This window comes from Microcaecilia unicolor, chromosome 10, assembly GCF_901765095.1.
Source record: "Microcaecilia unicolor chromosome 10, aMicUni1.1, whole genome shotgun sequence".
NCBI lineage: Eukaryota > Metazoa > Chordata > Amphibia > Gymnophiona > Siphonopidae > Microcaecilia > Microcaecilia unicolor.
The window spans coordinates 179,044,325-179,059,231 of NC_044040.1; the positions used below are offsets into that span (position 1 = coordinate 179,044,325).

Consider the following 14,907-nt stretch of genomic DNA (forward strand, 5'->3'; position numbering starts at 1 on the left):
CGAACTTCATTATTGATGAATTGCTTTGCATGATTTTGCATTGTAGCAGTTCATTAATAATGTATTTTAAATCATTCTTCATGCCTAGCAGACTACAGACTAAAGTTTACAGCTTGTGAAGCTGATTTCTGTGAATGGTTTCACGGGGGAAGGGGGGCACTATGCAAACAAAAATATGCAAAAGGCTAAAACACTAGTATTGCTGGATATTTCACATATATTTAGATAGATAGTTCTCCCACTGTGAAAACATTCACAGCTTATTACATCAGCTTCAAAGAAGACAAAGTACTAATGTGCAATAAAATGGGCATAATTGTAGAGAAATTAACATATAACAACTCAAGTTAATAATATGCAAGTGCAATTGAAGGTCAATAGTGCATGTTCAGTTTTATGAGGTAACGCGGCTATTATTGCAGAAAAATGTAAGATGTAGCAGTATTTCTCAAGATAATTGCTGTCAGCTGACATTTGCATGTTTTCACACATTATTTGGCTATGCATGATTATACAATTCCTTACATGTTTGGCATATATTTTATGGTGATATTCACGATAGCGAAATAACATGCAATTGTTAGTTATTTTATTACTCCTATTTTCAGTGCAATTAACAGGGCAGAAATACCACCAATAATGAAATATCATATATAATGACACAGTAAATGATGGCAGATAAAGACCTGTATTCTCCATCCTACATAAGTACATAAGTATTGCCATACTGGGACAGACCAAAGGTCCATCAAGCCCAGCATCCTGTTTCCAACAGTGGACAATCCAGGTCACAAATACCTGGCAAGATCCCAAAAAAGTGCAAAACATTTTATACTGCTTATCCCAGAAATAGTGGATTTTCCCCCAAGTCCAATTTAATAATGGTCTATAGACTTTTCCTTTAGGAAGCCATCCAAACCTTTTTTAAACTCTGCTAAGCTAACCACTTTTACCACATTCTCTGGCAACGAATTCCAGAGTTTAATTACACATTGAGTGAAGAAAACCTTTCTCCAATTCGTTTTAAATTTACTACTTTGTAGCTTCATCGCATGCCCCCTAGTCCTAGAATTTTTGGAAAGCGTAAACAGACGCTTCCCAGCTACCCGTTCAACTCCACTCATTATTTTATAGACCTCTATCATATCTCCCCTCAGACGCTTTTTCTCCAAGCTGAAGAGCCCTAGCCGCTTTAGCCTTTCCTCATAGGGAAGTCGTCCCATCCCAATTATCATTTTTGTTGCCCTTCTCTGCACCATTTCTAATTCCACTATATCTTTTTTTGAGATGCGGCGACCAAAATTGAACACAATATTCGAGGTGTGGTTGCACCATGGAGCGATACAAAGGCATTATAACGTCCTCATTTTTGTTTTCCATTCCTTTCCTAATAATACCTAACATTCTATTTGCTTTCCCTCTGCAACAAGGTGGCCAGAGCAACATTATATAATAATAAGGGCTGCAGCAAAGTCACATTCATTATCAATACATGATTAAACCAACAATCCACAATATTGCCACATAACAACATTTTACTCTCTAATTTTGACCTTAAAATGTCTTCTTCCCCAGAGCCACCGAGAGACTGAGCTGGGCCCAGAGTAGGTCCACTGCTGCCGCTCCCCCCCCCAGGATCGCCGCATAGCCAGACCACAAAAATCGGGGGGGGGGGGGGGGGGCTGGAGCCCAAACTGGGGGGAGCACATTTTGCCCCACCTCCCTGTCCCCCGCCACAACTCCACATACCTTGGCTGGCAGGGGTCCCCAAGTCCTGCCAGCAGAAACCTTCCTCCAGCACTGTTCTCTGCCATATTAACTGCCCTGTGGCTGCTTTTCCCGATGGAAGATGCGGCGCCAATGGAAGACGGGAGGCCACCTCCCTCCTCCAACTGAAGGTAGGTGGTGGGGAAGGGACACTAGGCCACCAGGTGGGGGGATTGACCTGTGGTCACCGGGTCACCAGGGACATCTGAGGGGATACGGGGGGGGGTTAGGAGAGCTGGAGACCCCCTGGGTCTCCAGCCCCCCCCCCCTGAACTTGTGTCGGCGGAAGCCCCCATTTTGCTTGGCTCAGTGCGAGGGTAGTTGGGGTCTGGTGGTCCCAGCCCAGACCTGTCAAACAAGTGCAGAAGGATTGTCAAGTGTGTAAGGATTGTGCCTGAGCAATCCTCCCGCACTTCTACCCTATGATTAGAGAGATTTGCATGCAGTGGAGGTAGTGCATACAAATCTCTCTCATGAATATTCACTTTGCATATCCTGAAAACCTGACTGGCTGGGGTGCCTCCAGGACCAGGCTTGGGAACCACTGTCTTAACAGACAGCATAAGGAGTAAGCAGAAGTGGGACATGTAGACAGAAGATAATGGTGACTAACTTAAGGAAAAGTTGCACGTGGACTAAGAAAAGGTGCATGAAAATTGGCTTAGCTAGACTAATTTGGTAAGCAAGTCCTGCTGCAGTATGTTACCCGGTGTTAGTCCTTGTGTGTGCTATTTAGTTTCTTCTTCCATTAAAAGCTTGGGAGAAGAGCCAAGCTTTCACCTGCTTCCTGAACTAGAGATAGTCTTGTGTTAGGTGTGCAGTGAGACATGTAGAAAGACCGAGTAGCTAGATCAATAAAACAAGGTCAGAGCAATAATTAATCAAAAGATAAGTTATAACATAGTGCACTATAATTAGCAAGATAAACAACAAGTCAAAGTATAAAAGCAATGAGAAGCACACCATTCTATTTGGTGGACAACATGTGGGTGATATTTCTCCTGTTGGGTTCTGCAGCTGCTGCTGCTGCCGAACCTCACACTTTTCATGGGTAAGGTGGCAGATTAAGGTGCATTGTTTGTCATGTTGATGGATATATCTTTTAAATGCCTTCTTCAAACTATGCCATTTTCACTTTGAAGGGAGAAAGTATTTCGTGTAATTCCCAAAAATGAAGAGGAAGTTGAATTCATCAAGTCCTTGGCCAGCAACACAGAGGTATTAAGTGCATACTGAAAATAAAAATATTGTTAATTAAAATATGTTATGAAACATGTTCACTTAAGATACAGAAAATAAATGCAAGGGCAATTTTCAAAACCTATTTGCTCATGTAAATGGTACTGCCTGCCTTGTATGTGGGCAACATGTACAGGGTAGGCAGTTGCATGACATGCACACTTTTACCTACACTTTTGAGGAGGCATTCCAGGGTAAGGATAGGATTTGGGAAGCAACTTGAATAATTTTGCTTTTTCAGAACCCTGCATGTTGTTATTGCTGTAAACAGCACCACAGAAAATAAAGACACAATTCTTGTGGGTACTTTCAGCATCAGTAGATTCCAAAGGGAATATATGAGTGTACTTCCTTCTGGGATTTGGTGCAAAGTCTGTAGGGAAAAGTACCCATGAACTATGTGCCATTGTGGGTGGTTTTGAAAACTGCCTTCTTATAGTGTATTTAAAAGGAAAAAAATGTTGAATGATGTTTAGTAAGAAACATGATTTAACTGCAAAAATTCAGTTTTTTCGAATAGCAATCCACAGATTCCTTAAAGACAAATAGTATAAAAAAAAAATTAAAACAGACAGATGATGAAAATGGCTGAGAGTGAAAACAATTATAATGAAAAGAATAGAGTATTACAGCAGAAATAAACCTTTTTATTAAAGTTTCCAAACTGTAACCAATGACTCCTATATATGTAGGCAAACAAAGGAGGGTGGGAATGACCAATGTGATAAGTCAATGTGGAAGCACAAGTCCTTTATTTGTGTCTACACCAGCGTTTGCTTGAAGTCTGCAAATCAAAAAAAAAAAAAAAAAAAAAAGTTTCACTTGAAGGAGGACTCAATATGGTCTGTGTTTCAGCCTATGCCTTCATCAGGATTTCAAAGCTTGGGTCCTGATGAAGGCATAGGCCGAAACATGAATCGTGTTGAGACCTCCTTCAAGTGTTGACCCAAGCTTTGGACTCCTGATGAAGGCATAGGCTGAAACACAGACCGTGTTGTCCTTCTTCAAGTGAAGCTTGCTGTTTTTTTTTGATGTGCTGACTTCAAGCAAACGCTGGTATAAACACAAATAAAGGCCTTGTGCTTCTATATTGACTCATCGCATTGGTCATTCCCACCCTCCTTTGTTTGCTTGCTTTGACTTTTATAGGATTGTTTAGTTTTCTGTTTTTTTTTTTATTGGGCATCCTAATTATGTAGCAAAGAAGGAAAGGAAAGAGTGTAACTCAAATTCACATGGTAGAATGGTAGAATGACCACCTCCACTTTCTTCCACCTGAACAAGAAAGCATGGCTAACCTACAAAAATAATTAAATACTACTACTGAATCATGCAGCCATAGATGATACACTAACAGATAATGCATGTTTATATTTACTGTACCTGTATATAATATATAAACTGCTTTGAATAATTTATTTGACTGGGTGACCAGAAAGTTGGATCAAGGGAGAGCACTAGATGTGGTGTACTTAGATTTTAGCTAAGCTTTTGACACAGTTCCACATGTTCAGACCGGAATCGGCTAACGCCGTTAACGGTACTATGTAAGCCACATTGAGCCTGCAAAAAGGTGGGAAAATGTGGGATACAAATGTAACAAATAAATAAATAAAATAAAATAAATAGATGACTTGTAAATAAACTGAGTGTCCTAAGTATAGGCCCTAAAGTGACTGACTGGATTAGGAACAGGTTGAAGGCTACAGAGGGTAGTGGTAAATGGAGCTCATTCTAAGGAAAGGGATATTAGCAGTCGTGTGCCACATGGTTTAGATCTCGGGCTGGTTCTTTTTAACATTTATATAAGTGATAGTGTAGATAAGGTTTGCCTCTTTGCAGATGATACCAAAATGCAAAATCTGCAATAGGGTAGACCTCCCTGATGGTGGGGCATAGTGAAGCTTGAAGAATGGTCCAGAATTTGGCAGCTAAGATTTAATGCTAAAAGATGCAGGGTTACGCTTTCGAGCTGCAAAAACTTGAGAGAGCAACACAGTTTAGGCGGTGAAGAACTTTTGTGCAAGAGAGAGGAGCGGGACTTGGGTGTGATCATATTTGATGATCTCAAGGTGTTCAAATAGGTTAAAAAATGCAACTGCAAAAGCTAAAAGGTTGTTTGGGTGCATAGGGAGAGGAATGGTCAGCAGGAAAATGGAGGTGAAAAGACTTCTGTATAAGTCTGTGGTAAGGCCTTATTAGGATACTGTGTACAATTCTGTGAGACAGGTTTTTTCATACTTTGTCAACTCCATTCAATCCGTAGGTTTTTTGATCATGACACATTTCATTCTCTGATACCTTCTCTCTTTTTTACTAGGCATGATTACTGTAGTATTGCCTATCTTGGTTGCTCCTGCTCAATTCTCAAGAAACTTCAATCTCTTCAAACAATGCTGTTGAATTACTCTATCACACCTGGAAATATAATCATGTCTCCCCCCCCCCCCCCCCCTCCTTATCAAGTTCCACTGGCTTCCAGTAGAAAAACGAATTATTACTCACTTTTAACGCTTATCGATTAGGTCACCCCGAATATCTATCTAATCTCACTATCCCTTATTCCCCCGCTCAGCTACTTTGTTCAATCAATGACCACCACCTCTATCTTCCTAGCCCCCGTGTTGTCCAGCTAGAGTCTACCTGCCATTGGGCCTTCCTTTTTGCAGCACCTTTCATATGGAACTCTATGCCACTCCCAATCCATGCAGAATTATCATTCAAAAAGTTTAAAACTGCCCGAAAAACCTGGCTATTTCACCAGGCATTTGATTTGCCCTGAGGTATTAATCGTTTTTCACCTAGTTCCTGCAATATTTATCTCTCTCTCTCTTTCTCTTCCCGCACTTTTCTACCCTATCCCTTCTTTGCCTGAACTTTACTCTGTATTTTTTTCTTGTTCTCCCCCTTTCCTATCCCCCTCTGACTAATCTCTTTCTTGTGTGAGTGAGTTCCTCCCGGCCTGTCCTATTCATATTGTAGTTCCTTTCTGTTGTTTTCTTCTTGTTTTTAGAAATTGTACACCACTATGATCTGCGAGTTAGCTAATGGCGGTATAGTAAACTTAAAGTCATGGCTTTTTTTGAGGGGGTACTTGGGGGTACTGAGTACTGGCACCTTTTCCAATTGTTTGCTAAAATTGACCCATGGATCCCAAGTTTTAATGAAAGAGCTCAAGCTCTACACACCAATTCTGCCTTGTCATAGATTCTATGACTGGTTGCAGGGAGCCTGGCTATTGTGGGGTGGATCCCTCAGTGATCACCTCATCCCTGAAGGATGGCCTAGCATTTGAGTACCAGCACCTTTTTTGCTAGAAAAAACGAACTGATTAAAGTATAACTAATTCTGGAGACTTCACCTTCAAAAAGATATAAATAGGATGGAGTCAGTCCAGAGGGTGGCTACTAAATTGGTCAGTGGTTTTCATCATAAAGTTTATGGAGACAGACTTAAAGATCTTAATATGTATATTTTGAAAGAATGGAAGGCTTTATATGAAAGTCTGACCTCTAGCAGTAGTACTGTGAGACTGCCTCTAGAGTTATCAGCAGTCATTTTAACTCAGGAACTGCTAGGGGCATGAGCAAGAAGTGATTGCTTCTGCTCAGGATACCACACAGTGGACCACCAGGGATATAGGTAGGCCCTGTAAGAGTGGTCTTGTTTTGGGAAGGGCTTGCTTAGGGACTTCTTCTCTGGGGGTACTTGATTGGGGGGGGAGGGTGAGTGTGGGGGTGGCCTGATCTGGGTTTGTTGATCATAGGGGCCTGCTTGTGAGGGGGTTCTTGCTGCAAGGAAGCCTTTCTCGGGGGGGGGGGGGACTTTCATAGGGGTGTTGGGATGGAAGGGAGAGCATCCACAGCATCAGCAATGATATGGAAGCTATATGGGTGCTGACTGATATTCAGTTCCAGCACCCACATAGGACCTATTTGGTAATTTAGCTATATGGGTGACAGCACTCACATAGTTCCCAGATTCTCCCCGACTCTGAGGGGCATAATTGAAAGGCGCCGGCCATTTCTATGGGTGGCCATCTCCGGCGCCGCAAGTGGGCGAAGCCAACCGTATTTTCGAAAAAGATGGCCGGCCATCTTTTTCTTCGCTAATACGGTTGGGCCCAGCCAAATGTCAGAGTTCGCCGGGTTTGAGATGGCCGGCATCGGTTTTCGGCCATAATGGAAAAAAATGCCGGCGATCTCAAACACGGCACCCTAGGTGGCAGTTCTAAAAATTAAAAAATAATAATAAAAATAGCTCCCAGGTGCATAGTTCCCTTATCTTATGTGCTGAGCCCCCCAAATCCCCCCCAAAACCCACTCCCCACAACTATACACCATTACCATAGCCCTAAGGGGTGAAGGGGGCACCTAGATGTTGGTACAGTGGGTTTTGGGGGGTTTGGGAGGGCTCAACATTTATCACCACAAGTGTAACAGGTAGGGGGGGGATGGGCCTAGATCCACATGTCTGAAGTGCACTGCAACCACTAAAAACTGCTCCAGGGACTTGCATACTGCTATCAGGGAGCTGGGTATGACATTTGAGGCTGGCAAAAAATGTTTTTAATTTTTTTGGGGGTGGGAGGGGGGTGGTGAACACTGGGGGAGTAAGGGGAGGTCATCCCCAATTCCCTCCGGTGGTCATCTGGTCAGTTGGAGCACTTTTTTGAAGCTTGGTCATAACAAAAAAGGGACCAAGTAAAGCCGGCGAAATGCTCGTCAAGCCTGACTTTTCTTTTTCCATTATCGGGTGAAGCCGGCAATCTCGTGAGCACGCCTTCACTGCCCTAGCAACATGCCCCCTTGATGTTTCGCTGGCTCCACGATGGAAAGCAGTTGAACCCGGCCAAAATCAGCTTTTGATAATACCGATTTGGCCGGGTTCAGGAGATCGCCGGCCACCTCCCAATTTGTGTTGGAAGATGGCCGGCGATCACTTTCGAAAATGAGCTGGTCTGTCTCCAGAATGCCCTTCTCACATGAATCAGAGTGCATTGTTGCTGCATGAGTATAGTACTTGTAACTGTGATGGAATGACAGCATGGACTAATTCATGCATTAAGGGGGAGATTCTATATATGGCGCCTAAAAATATTGGTGCATAAATTAGTGTCAACTAAGCGTATTCTATTAGCGGCACCTAGATTTAGGTGCATTATATAGAATACGCTTAGTTGATATCTCAGTGCCTAAGACTATGTGTATCCATTTACACCAACGAAAACATGGCATAAATCCCAGCACGTAGATTTACGTGCACTGAGCCATATGCTATAACTACTACATGCGTAAATTTTGGAACACCCACAAAATGTCCATTTCCTCACCCATAACCACGCCACTTTTTGCCTGTATGCATTAGAAGTTCAGTGCACTTCGTTATAGAATATGCTTAGCGAGTTGTATGTGTAAATTCTAATTACTGCCAATTAGTGCTCATTAAGTGCTGTTATCAGCGCTCATTATCTTGTTAAGCTTGTTAAGTTATATGCATTGCTATAGAATCTGCTTGGGTTTTGGAACGGATCTCTAGGTGTGCTATATAGAATCTGGGGGGAACTGCATATTGTGCTAGGAAGAAAGAACAGGATGGGTTATGGGTGGAGAATGGATGTGGACTGCCAGGGGAATCAGGCGGCACTCTTCAGGAGCAGCACCTCGGAGAGGTGGCATCTCCCCCTTTGCGGTGCTTTACCTCACGGTGACGTTCCAAACCCGGCAGCGGCAGCGATTTCCATACGCTGCCCTGCCGCTGTCGGCAACCACCTCTTTCCTTTACTGCAACTGCCTCTCTGATGCAACTTCCTGTTTTGTCAGAGGCTTAGGCAGCATCTTGGCCCGGGTGGCAGCATCTCGGCCCGGGGGGGGGGGGGTGGCGGCATGTTAGCTCCGCCTCAGGCAGCACCTTGCCTTGGGCTGACCCTGTGGACTGCACACTGCAGTTAGCACAGGGTACTTACCAAGTACTCTCACTTGTGCAGTTATTGCAGACGCATGTGCCACCTCCTTAAGAGGAAATATTGTGCAAGTGTGCTAATCAGTGGCGTACCTAGGGTGAGGCAGTGGGGGCGGTTCGCCTTGGGTGCACACTGCAGGGGGGTGCAGGGACAGCCGCGTGGCTGTGGCTCCGCTGGTTCTCTGCTCCCTCTGATGTTACTTCCTGTTCTAGGGCAGGGAACCAGCGGAGCCGACAGCCACGCGGTTGCTCCCAGGAGGTAAGAGCAATGCACGGGGGGGGGTTGGAGGCGATGCGCTTGGGGGGAGGTGATGAGATGCACCAGGGGGAGGCGAGGCCATGCGATGCGATGTGCCGGGGGGGGAGAGAGGCAATGTGATGCGCCAGGGGGATGCGCAGTGGCAATTCACCCCAGGTGGCGGCCGACCAATGAACACCACTGGTACTAATTGCAGTCTTAAAGCATGGAAAAGAACATTTCAGGGTGGTAACTGTAAAGGACATTGTGGGCATACCCCCAAACAATTATTTTCACAGCCTTTGCACTTACCATGCATTTATTTTTGCTGTTAAAACTCAGTAAGTGGGAAAACTTATCACACTTTACTAAAAGTGTCCCTAAGCTTTTCTTTTGAATGTTTTCCACCTTTTCATGAGTCTTCCAGAGGTGAGGAAGAATTTCAGTTACTCTAGTCCATAACCAAGCTGCATAATGTTTTTCGCTTTTGCCTGGCTGGGATACATCATGATGTATCCTGTGTAAATACAGGAACAAGACTTAATGCCTTTCTGACACTTCCTCTTTATGTTCCTGATGCCAGAATAGCTAAGCTAAGATAAGTCATTATCTGAAAGCTGACAGTGTGGCATTTTTAATTAGCTGTGGACATGGAGGAGGAAGTCACTTATCAAAAGTTAGAATAGGAAGAGCAGGCAATTAAGGAGACATCTCGGTCTCCTTCTCCTCTCCCTGCCTTCCTTCCCCCCTCATTTTCATCACCTTCATCAAGTACATGACAACAGCATGCTAGTTATAAAGTATGCATGCAGTAATAAATATACTTTGTATTTTACACATTCAGATGAATCTCAGCGCCAACATAGGGAAAGGTTATTAGGAAAAAAACAGAGCTATTGCTAAATCTAAGATGTTTACAATCCTTGAGGGTCTGAAGACATTAATCCTTAAGGATGGTAAGTGTGCTTATTTAACTGGGAAAAGCCTGCCTGATATACCGTTTCCTTGGGAAAGGCATTTTCAATATTACATCTAAGTCCAATTTAGGATGTTTTGCTGAAAACGTCCAAAAATCAAGCAGCAAACTTGGCGATTTTTGAACCAGGAAAATGTCTATCTTTTTGTCTTGAAAAATGCTGTATTCTACATGTTTTTTTGTGCTCAGTGCGTCTATCTTTTGGTACCATTTTTAAAAACATATCCTAGGGGAAAACGCACAAAATAAGCCATTGGGATATCTAGGGGCCAGGATTCTTAGTAGACTGGCCTCACAGACATCCCAGCAGAGCAGTGGGGCATCCTAGGGGCACTGCAGTGGACTTCACACACAAGGCCTCAGGTACACATCTCACATAACTTCCTTATATTGTATGGTGAGCCCTCCAGGAATAGAAAATAAATGTACTGTACCCAACCGCACACCACTACAGTAGCCCTTAAGCCTGCAGGTGTCACCTATATGTAAATATAGTAGGTATTTTGTGGGTTTTGGAGGGCTCACATTTTCCACCGCAAGTGTACTAGTTAGTGTGGGATATGTGCCTGGCTCCCCTTCTCTACAGTCCACTGCATCAACCACTAGACTACTCCAGAGACCTGCTTGCTGCTCTACTAGGACTGGCCATTATATGTGCAGCTGTCATAGAGCTTGGTATATACTGTCACTTTCACTTGTTAGGGGAGTGGAAGGGGGTCAGTGACCACTGGGCGATTAAGGGGTGTCATGCCTTTGTCCCTCCAGTGGTCATTTGGTCAGTTTAGGCATCTTTTTGGCACTTAGTTGTTATTGATACAGGTCCAGCATAAAACATCATATATTTTGCCCTGGATGTTTTTACAATGTTCTATTATTGCAGAAAAACATCTAAATCGTAAGTCTACCCTAGTCACGCCCAAAACACATCTCCAGCACCCCACATTGACATTTAGATGAACTGCATAGATAGTCACCTTAAAAATGTGTTTTGAAAATAGTGATTTGGACGTTTTGACAAAAAAAAGTCCATCTGCCGCATTTTGGACATTTTTCTGTTTTGAAAATGAGCCCCATATTAACCTTATAGGATAACAAGCAAATGATGTTCAAACTATTTCTTTCTGAAGCTCCAAAAAACAGCTATGGCAAAATCATAGACCCTGTTAAGCAGTTTTCTAAAGCTGTGGCACATATTAGCAGGGCCGCCGAGAGGGGGGGACAAGGGGGACAAAAGTCCCAGGGCCCGGGCCTCCGGGGGGGCCCAGCGCCACCACAGTCCGGCCCACCCGCTCTCCGTCGCTCCCACAACTAACCTGAAGCGCCTTCATCTTCGACGCAAGCAGCAGCAGGGCAGGCCACTCCTTCCTTTCGTGTCCCGCCCTCGCCTGACGTAACGTCCGCGAGGGCGGGGCAGGGAAGGAAGGAGAGGTCTGCCCTGCTGCTGCTGCTTGCGTCGAAGATGAAGGCGCTTCAGGTTAGTTCAGAGGGCCCGGCACTGGCCCGGCGACCTCAGGTGGGGGGGCACAACGCGATGTGACCTCGGGGAGGGGGGGCCCGGGAGCGGCCTTGTCCCGGGCCCGGCCCCGGCTCTCGGCGGCCCTGCATATTAGAAGGCTCCTATATTCAGATGGGCTTCTTCCAAATTAGTGCCTATCCGCCTTATTTTCAAAAGAGAAAGACGCCCATATTTCGACCCAAATCGGGAGATGGGCGTCTTTCTCCCGTGGGCGCCCAAATCGGTATAATCGAAAGCTGATTTTGGGCGTCTTCAACTGCAATCTGTTGCAGAAATGGCCAAAGTTGACAGGGGCGTGTCGGAGGCATGGTGAAGGTGGGACTGGGGCGTGTTTATCGGCCGAGGAGAGATGGGCGTCCTCGGCCGATAATCGAAAAAAGAAAGGCGTTTTTAGCGCAAATTTGGGTCACTTTTTTTGGACCCTTTTTTTTCACAAACAAGTCCCAAAAAAGTGCCCTAAATGACCAGATGACCACCGGAGGGAATCGGGGATGACCACCCCTGACTCCCCCAGTGATCACTAACCCCCTCCCACCCAAAAAAAGAACTTTAAAAACTTTTTTTTCCAGCCTGTATGCCAGCCTCAAATGTCATACCCAGCTTCATCACAGCAGTATGCAGGTCCCTGGAGCAGTTGTTAGTGGGTGCAGTGGACTTCAGCCAGGTGGACCCAGGCCCATCCCCCCCCCCTACCTGTTACACTTATGGTGGTAAATGGGAGCCCTCCAAACCGCCCCCAAAACCCACTGTACCCACATCTAGGTGCCCCTCTTCAGCCATAAGTGCTATGGTAATGGTGTAGAGTTGTGGGGAGTGGGTTTGGGGGGAGGGAATTGAGGGGCTCAGCACCCAAGGGAAGGGAGCTATGGACTTCAGAGGTAGTTAACTTTTTTTTTAATTGTTACAAGTGCCCCCTAGGGTGCCCGGTTGGTGTCCTGGCATGTGAGGGGGACCAGTGCACAACAAATCCTGGCCCCTCCCACAGTTTCCATTATCGCTGAAAAACGATACCGCCCAGCTCAAATCAGCACAAATCTGATGTATTTGGCTGGCACAAACCGTATTATCGGAAAAAAGATGGACGCCCATTTTTTTCGAAAATACAGTTTGTCCCGCCCCTTCACGTACCCGTTCTCGGAGATAGACGCCCATGGAGATGGGCGTTCGCGTTCGATTATGCCCCTCCACGGCAAGCAATATTTTCCAAAGTAGGGCCCTAAGGTGGAAATTCTAGAAGTGGGTGCTACATGTTAGGTGCCCTGATAGCAGGCACTGAGTGCCAATTCTATAACACCATCTGGGTGTCAAGTTATAGAATATTAGCATAACCAGCCATCAGTATTCCAAATATTAATGTGATATCGGTTACACCTGCCATGTAGCACAACTGATAGTGTGTAAGTTCAGCAAGGGTGCACATGTGTAACTGGAAGACATGCCCATGTATATGGTCCTTTGCATTTGCATGTTATAGCACTTATGTGTACCAGAGGTGGACTCACCATTCAGGCAACCGGACAGTGACCGAGGGCCCAGAGGCTATGCTCGGATGCCCAGCGCACCACTGGTGATGTAGTGGCCTCAGAGAGTGGGAACATGTTCTTTCCTACCTAGCCCACTGGGCTTATACTATTCCCCCCCACCTACCCGGCACCACCGTATTTTTAAAATGGTGGCTAAGACTCCCTGTGGAAGTCTCGCAAGACTGTCGAGACCCATGAAACTACTGCGGGAAGTCTCGGCCGCCATGTTGAAAACATGGCAGCACCGACAGGTGGGGGAATAGTGGCAGCGCAGCAGGCAGGAAAGAATAACCCCCCCTGCAGAGGCCACCAGACTACCAGGACCCCTCAGGTAGGACCAAGGCAGCAGGAGCTTCGGCTGTGGCAGTAGGGGGGGTATCAGGGAGCGGCTAGGTGGGGGGGCCCAGACCACCCTCAGTCTGCCCCTGATGTGTACCCTTATAGAATAGCGCTTAGGATGCTAACTCACATATTACCTTTTAGCGCACATACACAGGCAAAGGGCCACCTAACTTCTGGCACCTGGTTATAGAATTGCCCTTCATATGCTTTATCAGATGGGTTCACCTAGCAAAGTTGTGTGATGTCACCGACAGAGCTTTGTGCAGGTCGGTCTACTCTTTTATGGGCCCTTTTACTAAGTTGCAGTAAAAAGTGGCCTGTGCTAATTTTGGCGCATAAAATTGGCGCATGCTGGGCCATTTTTACCATGGCAGAAAAAAGGCCTTTTTTAAAATGGGGCTATTTACTGCCTGAGCCCTTACCACCGCCTATTTAGAAGGCGGTAAGGGCTCAAACACTGCTCATGTGATAATCAGGCGGCGCACTGTAATGTGGCCGTGCTACCAACTACTGCCAGGAATGCCCCCGCAGTAAAAAAAAAAATAGAAAATTATTCTCTACCTCAGAAAACTGCACACGCCAACTTCAGAACTACTGCCGGACACACGAGCTACCCCAGCGGTAGGGTCAATTTGGCACACACTACCCATGCGGTAACCCTACCACAGTTTGGTAAAAGGGCTCCTTAGTTTCAGCTATGGACCAATTTGTCTAACACCAGGGGCTGTCATGTTAATGTACTTGGATACACAGAAATAAAGGTCAACAGATAAGTAGCAGGTGATACCTTTTATTAGACCAACAATACCTTTGTGATTCATTTCTAGAGCTCCGCCCCCCCCCCCTTTGTTTTTTAGAAAGTTAAATGCAAAGGGCTTTTATTTAGTTCAATGAAAAGGTATTGCCTGCAACTTTTTGAAACCAAAATATGGAGCAAGAAAGTATTCTTCATCATTCCCTTAAAAACTGTTACTTTCAACAGTTATATAAAATAATATTGTAATACTGAAGCTACAAAAACATCCCTTGCCACAGAATTGACTTCTATGTAATCACAGGACACAAGGGATAGAGTTGCATAAGGGAGATGGTACTGGTCACTGTGTATGTGTTTCTCTAATCCATACTCCCCTTTCTAGAAACTACTCTCCTACATTGATTGGGCTGGTGGTAAGAGGAGGAAAGCACCAGTACCTTTGGCCACGTACTTCTCCCCTGTACTTTGTCCATCTGTCCACATCCTCAGTCATTCCTCTTCTCCTCATCTGTAAACCTGCCTCTTCCTCCTCTCCCCTAGATTCCTACTGCCCATCCCTGATACCCTCTTCTTCTCCCCATTGCTGAT

At 45.2% G+C, this 14,907-nt stretch overlaps 1 protein-coding gene across 1 annotated transcript in view; it reads left to right on the forward strand.

The window, feature by feature from the left end:
- Window positions 1–2,733: 2,733 nt before the first annotated feature.
- The window catches only part of CPB1 (carboxypeptidase B1), a 36,745-nt gene continuing 24,571 nt past the window's right edge, over window positions 2,734–14,907 (forward strand). The window contains exons 1-2 of the mRNA XM_030216178.1: window positions 2,734–2,818; window positions 2,910–2,985. Of these exons, the coding sequence (XP_030072038.1) occupies window positions 2,751–2,818; window positions 2,910–2,985 (144 nt within the window). The 5' untranslated portion in view covers window positions 2,734–2,750. The remainder of the gene's footprint in view (window positions 2,819–2,909; window positions 2,986–14,907) is intronic.